Source organism: Bombina bombina, chromosome 9, assembly GCF_027579735.1.
Source record: "Bombina bombina isolate aBomBom1 chromosome 9, aBomBom1.pri, whole genome shotgun sequence".
NCBI lineage: Eukaryota > Metazoa > Chordata > Amphibia > Anura > Bombinatoridae > Bombina > Bombina bombina.
The window spans coordinates 13,120,193-13,129,629 of NC_069507.1; the positions used below are offsets into that span (position 1 = coordinate 13,120,193).

The following is a 9,437-nucleotide window of genomic DNA, read 5'->3' on the forward strand; positions in this document are numbered from 1 at the left end:
GCCAATCTCCAATTTACATATGAATATGGGGAGTCTGAGATAAATTATCTAGACGTAACTCTCCTTGGAGAGGAGGCACAAAAAGTGAGGGTTGAACTTTACAGGAAACCCATTACTGGGAACACCCTGCTACACGCCAAAAGCAGTCACCCTAAACAAGTATTCAGATCTGTCCTTAAGGGACAGTTCACTAGAGTAAGGAGAAATTGTACCCGAGACATTGAGTATTCCAGACATGAGAAGGAATTATCTAGGAAATTCTCAGAAAGGGGTTATCCTAGACAAGAAATAGACAGAGTTAGCAAGGAAGTAAGGGATAAGGACAGAACAAATCTTTTGAAGGACAAAGCTAAGGTACCCAGAAATGACAATGATTGTAAGCAGATAACTTTTGTTACGCAATACAGTAAACAGTACAATCAAATTTGTAATATTATACGTAAACACCTGACAATGCTAAAAGCAGATGATGATTTGGTGCAGGTGGTGTCACAAGGGTGCAGATTTGCCTTCAAAAGAGGAAAGACGTTAGGAAATCATCTAGCACCTACACAGCTAAAAGAGAATAGATCAAGGGATTCCTCTTGGTTAAGATTTAAAGGAGTATACAAATACAGTTATGGCAACTGTATAGCTTGCAAACATGTAAAAATGGGGAATGTTCAAGAGCACTTATACTGGTGAATTTTTTTCACACAGAGCGCTCTTTAACTGCAGATCCTCTTATGCAATTTATTTACTTAACTGCGAATTATGTAATATTCAATACACAGGCTTAACGACTCGCCAAGTTAGGACCAGGATCAGGGAACATATAAACAACATCAAACAAGGAAAATTAACAACACCTCTAGTTAGTCATTTTAGAGACAAACATGGTAAAGATCCCATATCCCTCTCATGGACTATAGAAGTGGTACAAACCGACAATAGAGGAAGGGATAGGGATGCTCTCCTTTCAAAGAGAGAGATTTTCTGGATACACAGGTTATTATGGAAACATTTCCCTTAGTTATAAATAGGAATAGTAATATGTAAGATAGCCCAGTTTACGTGTAAGAGACAAGCAATAGGATTACAAAGTGTTAACTTTTTAGTGTAATAGTAAACCAGTAGAGCAACCACAATACAGGGGCGTTCACATCATTAAGGAGGTGGAGGTGTGTTTGTCACGTGGTATGTTTTTAACCAATGATGAAGTGTTTTATGACTTAAATAGAACTTTGTTAGAGATACCCTTCAGCTACGATTACGGCAATAGCCGAAACGCGTCAGGGTACGTGAAGTACCTCCATCCACTTTGTTGCCTTGAAGGGTTCAAGAATTGCTAACCCGTTTTTCCATGTACAATTTTATTGCCAATAAAGGATCGTAAATTTGTTCAAACTGGTGCCTGCAGCTTTACTTTTGTTGATTGTATATATACTGTAACTGATATACAATACGTGTGTATATATATACTGTGCCTGATATACAAGACATGTGTGTATATATACTGTGACTGATATACAATACGTGTGTATATATATTGTGTCTGATATACAGGACATGTGTGTATATATACTGTGCCTGATATACAATACGTGTGTATATATATTGTGCCTGATATACAGGACATGTGTGTATATATACTGTGCCTGATATACAAGACATGTGTGTATATATACTGTGCCTGATATACAGGACATGTGTGTATATATACTGTGCCTGATATACAAGACATGTGTGTATATATACTGTGCCTGATATACAAGACATGTGTGTATATATACTGTGCCTGATATACAAGACATGTGTGTATATATATTGTGCCTGATATACATGGCATGTGTGTATATATACTGTGAATGATATACAATACGTGCGTATATATATTGTGCCTGATATACAGGACATGTGTGTATATATACTGTTCCTGATATACAAGACATGTGTATATATATATACTGTGACTGATATACAATAAGTGCGTATATATATTGTGCCTGATATACAGGACATGTGTGTGTAAATACTGTGCCTTATATAAAATACACGTGTGTGTGTATATACTGTGCCTGATATACAAGACATGTGTGTGTATATACTGTGCCTGATATACAAGACATGTGTGTGTATATACTGTGCCTGATATACAAGACATCTGTGGGTATATACTGTGCCTGATATACAAGACATGTGTGTGTATATATACTGTGCCTTATATACAAGACATGTGTGTGTATATATACTGTGCCTTATATACAAGACATGTGTGAGTATATATACTGTGCCTTATATACAAGACATGTGTGTGTATATACTGTGCCTGATTTACAATACATGTGTGTGTGTATATACTGTGGCTGATATACAAAACATGTGCGTATATACAAGACATGTGTGTGTGTGTATACTGTGCCTGATATACAAGACATGTGTGTGTATATACTGTGCCTGATATACAAGACATGTGTGTGTATATACTGTGCCTGATATACAATACATGTGTGTGTATATACTATGTCTGATATACAAGACATGTGTGTGTATATATACTGTGCCTGATATACAAGACATGTGTGTGTATATACTGTGCCTGATATACAAGACATGTGTGTGTATATACTGTGCCTGATATACAAGACATGTGTGTGTATATACTGTGCCTGATATACAAGACATGTGTGTGTATACTGTGCCTGATATACAAGACATGTGTGTGTATATACTGTGCCTGATATACAAGACATGTGTGTGTATATACTGTGCCTGATATACAATACATGTGTGTGTATATACTATGTCTGATATACAAGACATGTGTGTGTATATATACTGTGCCTGATATACAAGACATGTGTGTGTATATACTGTGCCTGATATACAAGACATGTGTGTGTATACTGTGCCTGATATACAAGACATGTGGGTGTATATACTGTGCCTGATATACAAGACATGTGTGTGTATATATACTGTGCCTTATATACAATACATGTGTGTGTATATACTGTGCCTTATATACAAGACATGTGTGTATATATACTGTGCCTGATATACAAGACATGTGTGTGTATATACTGTGCCTGATATACAAGACATGTGTGTGTATACTGTGCCTGATATACAAGACATGTGGGTGTATATACTGTGCCTGATATACAAGACATGTGTGTGTATATATACTGTGCCTTATATACAATACATGTGTGTGTATATACTGTGCCTTATATACAAGACATGTGTGTATATATACTGTGCCTGATATACAAGACATGTGTGTGTATATATACTGTACAGAATGTGTCAGAATAGGCAAATATGACTTTAAATGTAACAAGTATTCAGGAGGAGCCTCTAGCCAGAGTTCATGCAGAAAATATATGTAATGCAGTCAGCAAATGTTCTCAGTAATTCAAAGGGCTTAACCTGCGGCCGTCCAAGGCTTCTCGCAATTTGCTGCCCAGACGTGGGCGTAGAAGAAATGTGCTGCTGTCAAACACTTGTACTTGTTCAGAGGCTCTGAGCAATATGAATTCCGTTGCCGCCTGAGGACACAACCGGATCATACCGGGTCCTACAAAAAGAGCGCATAGTGTCACTGATGCGTTTCCCTCCTGCAGTACTGTGCCTCATACAAGGTGGATCTCTTGCCTAAACCACATCCGAGCCGGGCATTCAAAGCCGCTCACTGCTCACACTGTATGTGTGTGTATATACTGTGCCTGATATACAAGACATGTGTGTGTATATACTGTGCCTTATATACAAGACATGTGTGTATATATACTGTGCCTGATATACAAGACATGTGTGTATATATACTGTGCCTGATATACAAGACATGTGTGTGTATATACTGTGCCTGATATACAAGACATGTGTGTGTATATACTGTGCCTGATATACAAGACATGTGTGTGTATATACTGTGCCTTATATACAAGACATGTGTGTATATATACTGTGCCTGATATACAAGACATGTGTGTGTATATACTGTGCCTTATATACAAGACATGTCTGTGTGTATATACTGTGCCTGATATACAAGACATGTGTGTATATATACTGTGCCTGATATACAAGACATGTGTGTGTATATATACTGTGCCTTATATACAATACATGTGTGTGTATATACTGTGCCTGATATACAAGACATGTGTGTATATATACTGTGCCTGATATACAAGACATGTGTGTGTATATACTGTGCCTGATATACAAGACATGTGTGTGTATATACTGTGCCTGATATACAAGACATGTGTGTGTATATACTGTGCCTTATATACAAGACATGTGTGTATATATACTGTGCCTGATATACAAGACATGTGTGTGTATATACTGTGCCTTATATACAAGACATGTGTGTGTATATACTGTGCCTGATATACAAGACATGTGTGTATATATACTGTGCCTGATATACAAGACATGTGTGTGTATATACTGTGCCTGATATACAAGACATGTGTGTGTATATACTGTGCCTGATATACAAGACATGTGTGTGTATATACTATGTCTGATATACAAGACATGTGTGTGTATATACTGTGCCTGATATACAAGACATGTGTGTGTATATACTGTGCCTTATATACAAGACATGTGTGTGTATATACTGTGCCTGATATACAAGACATGTGTGTATATATACTGTGCCTGATATACAGGACATGTGTGTGTATATACTGTGCCTGATATACAAGACATGTGTGTGTATATACTGTGCCTGATATACAAGACATGTGTGTATATACTATGTCTGATATACAAGACATGTGTGTGTATATACTGTGCCTGATATACAAGACATGTGTGTGTATATACTGTGCCTGATATACAAGACATGTGTGTGTATATACTGTGCCTTATATACAAGACATGTGTGTGTATATACTGTGCCTTATATACAAGACATGTGTGTGTATATACTGTGCCTGATATACAAGACATGTGTGTGTATATACTGTGCCTGATATACAAGACATGTGTGTGTATATACTGTGCCTGATATACAAGACATGTGTGTGTATATACTGTGCCTGATATACAAGACATGTGTGTGTATATACTGTGCCTGATATACAAAACATGTGTGTGTATATACTGTGCCTTATATACAAGACATGTGTGTGTATATACTGTGCCTGATATACAAGACATGTGTGTGTATATACTGTGCCTGATATACAAGACATGTGTGTGTATATACTGTGCCTTATATACAAGACATGTGTGTGTATATACTGTGCCTTATATACAAGACATGTGTGTATATATACTGTGCCTGATATACAAGACATGTGTGTGTATATACTGTGCCTGATATACAAGACATGTGTGTATATATACTGTGCCTTATATACAAGACATGTGTGTGTATATACTGTGCCTGATATACAAGACATGTGTGTGTATATACTGTGCCTGATATACAAGACATGTGTGTGTATATATACTGTGCCTGATATACAAGACATGTGTGTGTATATACTGTGCCTGATATACAAGACATGTGTGTGTATATACTGTGCCTGATATACAAGACATGTGTGTGTATATACTGTGCTTTATATACAAGGCATGTGTGTGTATATACTGTGCCTGATATACAAGACATGTGTGTGTATATACTGTGCCTTATATACAAGACATGTGTGTGTATATATACTGTGCCTGATATACAAGACATGTGTGTATATATACTGTGCCTGATATACAAGACATGTGTGTGTATATACTGTGCCTGATATACAAGACATGTGTGTGTATATATACTGTGCCTGATATACAATACATGTGTGTGTATATACTGTGCCTGATATACAATACATGTGTGTGTATATACTGTGCCTGATATACAAGACATGTGTGTGTATATACTGTGCCTGATATACAAGACATGTGTGTGTATATACTGTGCCTGATATACAAGACATGTGTGTGTATATACTGTGCCTGATATACAATACATGTGTGTGTATATACTGTGCCTGATATACAAAACATGTGTGTGTATATACTGTGCTTTATATACAAGACATGTGTGTGTATATACTGTGCTTTATATACAAGACATATGTGTGTATATACTGTGCCTGATATACAAAACCTTGCAGCTTAGGTGAGATGATCTAGGAAAGTCCTGTCAGTCCAATTTACTTCTATTATTTAATTATGTGTAGTCTTTTTATTTGCACTCTGAGGCCCCAGCGACTACTGAGCATGTGCAAAAGTTCACAGAGTATACGTATATGAGACTGTGATTGGCTGATGGCTGTCCTATGATACAGTTATATGCACACTATCTGAGGCACCAGCTACTACTGAGCACGTACAAGAGTTCAGTATATACATACATTAAAGGGACACTAACCCCAATTTTTTCTTTTCATGATTCAGATAGAACAGCAATTTTAAGCAACTTTCTAATATACAGCAGGACTCTAAGCTAAGGAGCTGACTGATATTTGGTTCAGCACCCTGGATAGTGCTTGCTGATTGGTGGCTACATTTTGCCACCAATTCAGCAAGCGCAACCCAGGTGCTGAACCAAACAAGGGCCGGCTCCTTAGCTTAGATTCCTGCTTTTTCAAATAACGACAGCAAGAGAACAAAGAAAAATTAATAATAGGAGTAAATTAGAAAGTTGCTCTATCTGAATCATGAATAGAAAAAAAATGGTTTAGTGTCCCTTTAAGCTTTCATTGGCTGATTGCTGTCACATGATACAACAAATTGAAGTACATTTTTAAATTTGTCAGAAAAATTCTACTGCTCATTTATGTAATATTGCAATGTATTTTTATTATGCGCTTGATGATTTTGCAATTCTGCTGTAATTTACAGTCCTTTTAGGTTTTATTACTTTTTAGTTTTGCATGTTCCTATTTTGCACTTTAAAGGGACAGTCTACTCCAGAATTGTTATTGTTTAAAACTATAGATAATCCCTTTATAACCCATTCCCCAGGTTTGTATAGCCAACAGTTATATAAATACACTTTGTACCTCTGGGATTACCTTGTAGCTAAGCCTATGCAGACTGCTCCCTTATTTCAGTTCTTTTGACAGACTTGCATTTTAGTCAATCAGTGCTGACTCCTAAATAACTCCACGGGAGTGAGCACAATGTTATCTATATGACACACATGAACTAGCAGTGTCTAACAAGCAAAATGGACTGAAATAAGAGGCAGATCAACAACGTGGAAATTAGCATATGAGCCTACCTAGGTTTAGCTTTCCACAAAGAATACCAAGAGAGCAAAGCAATTTTGATGCTAAAAGTAAATTGGAAAGTGGTTTAAAATTAAATGCCCTATTGGAATCATGACAGTTTAATTTGGACTAGACTGTCCCTATAATGCATTTACACCTAGAGGCCTATTTATGAAAGGCCTGTCAAACAATTGCGGATCATGTCCGACAGACCTCGCTGAATGCGGAGAGCATTGCTCTTGTGAACTGCGGGTGCAACGCCGCCCCCTGCAGATTCGCTGCCAATCGGCCGCTAGGAGGGGTGTCAATCAACCGATCGAATAAGATGGGGTTGAATTGCAGCGATCTCTGTCCACCTCCTCAGAGCAGGCGGACAGGTTATGGTCTTTAGACCGCTGCTTCATAGCTGGTGTTTCTGGCGAGCCGTCAGGCTCCATAAAGGGCTTGATAGATATGCCCCCTAGATTACGAGTTGTGCGCTAAACAAGGTGCGTAACTAATGCTAAAAAAAATGTTTTATTGCACTCTCAATAGCGCTGTCATTACAAGTTACTGAAAAACCTCCTTGTGCTGTGCGTTATGGTGCCAAAAGCTCCATACCGCACAAAAGCCAAGGGCTGAGTTTACGTGCTCGTGCACGCTTTCCCCCATAGACATCAATGGGGAGAGAGAGTGTTAGCTGAAAACTAACACCTGCGATCGCGAAATGGCAACCCCATTGATGTCTATGGGGTAAAGATAGTTACCTAACACCCTAACATAAATCCCTAGTCTAAACACCTCTAATCCGCCACTCACCGACATCACTGACACTAATAAAAGTTAACCCCTAATCCGCTGCTCCCTGACATCGCCAATGCTAAATAAAGTTATTACCCCTAATCCACCGCCCTCCGACATCGCCGACACCTAAATAAAGTTATTAACCTCGAATCCGCCGCTCCCCAACATTGCCGACACTAAATAAACCTATTAACTCCTAAACCACCGGCCCCCCACATCGTAACTAATAAACTAAACCTATTAACCCCTAAACCGCCGGTATAGCTATACCGCCGCGACTCGCAATATGCGTTACCAGCCATTCCAGAGCAATGGCCAATTTTTCAGCGGTAATAGCCGTACCGCACCATAACACAAAACTCGTAATCTAGGCCTCAGAGTCTCTAAACAGCAGTTAATTTAGGATTCAGATTTTACTATTTCTGATTATGATTTGAAAGTTTCTGTGGACCTTTAACAACTTTGGATCATACTTTGAATATTTCTGTGTATTTTTACAAACTACATCGCACTTTGTATTTGTTCTATGTGAAATAAACCTGAAGGTTTCAGAAAGTGGGAGGGACAGTGGAGTTTCCAGGTGTGTCTGAATCTCTCTCACAATTTTGATTATATTCTCTAAGTATGCAGGTGAAGTTTGTAAATCTGCAGCAAATAGTAACCTGTACGCTCCGTAGCTGAATATGTTAAAGCTGTTTAACGTTTGCAATGTAACCTCATCAGCCTGATGATTATGGCAATAACATCCTAAACACAGACTCTAACAACATTTCTTTCTCTTGGCTACAGATAAAGACGGACACATCACAATCAGTGACTTGCAGGAGGTCTCTCGGCTGGTGGGGATTCACTTCTCACACCGAGAACTCACAGAAATGATACAGGAAGCTGATCAGGATGGTGACAGAGCGGTGGACATGAATGAGTTCATCAAGACCATGTTAAAAACCAATTTATTTTAGACCAGAGCTAATGCAGACTTAATATCTCTGATACCCAGCAAGCATAGGCTTTGTTTTTATTGTGGGGGTCGTTATGTTTCTGTGTTCTCTGGGGCAAAAAATAAAGACAAACAGGAATACTTTAGATCCCATCCTGCAGTCATTTAATGATCATAAAACTACATAAGAAGTCATTTGCACATCATCAGACATCACCAGACATCATCAGTCTTGTAAAGTCATTAGCTAAGCTAAAACATTCTGGGTGATGACTTCAGAATCATTAGCAGATTACTGATTACTTCCCAAGCACGAACAGCCAATGAATGACACTGGAGTCATCTCAGATTCTCAATTAAATATTTTGGCCTATCTGCATACTTCAGTATGGCTTTTGATGACCAGACTGAGTCATCAATTACTTCAGAATGACTTCAAGGGACACTGAACCCAAATTTTATCTTTCATGATTCAGATACAACATGCAATTTTACGC

At 38.0% G+C, this 9,437-nt stretch overlaps 1 protein-coding gene across 1 annotated transcript in view; it reads left to right on the plus strand.

Moving 5' to 3' along the window:
• The window catches only part of LOC128640024 (uncharacterized), a 54,018-nt gene extending 44,925 nt beyond the window's left edge, over positions 1 to 9,093 (plus strand). The window contains exon 3 of the mRNA XM_053692326.1: positions 8,790 to 9,093. Within this exon, the coding sequence (XP_053548301.1) occupies positions 8,790 to 8,962 (173 nt within the window). The 3' untranslated portion in view covers positions 8,963 to 9,093. The remainder of the gene's footprint in view (positions 1 to 8,789) is intronic.
• The last annotated feature ends 344 nt before the right edge of the window (positions 9,094 to 9,437 follow it).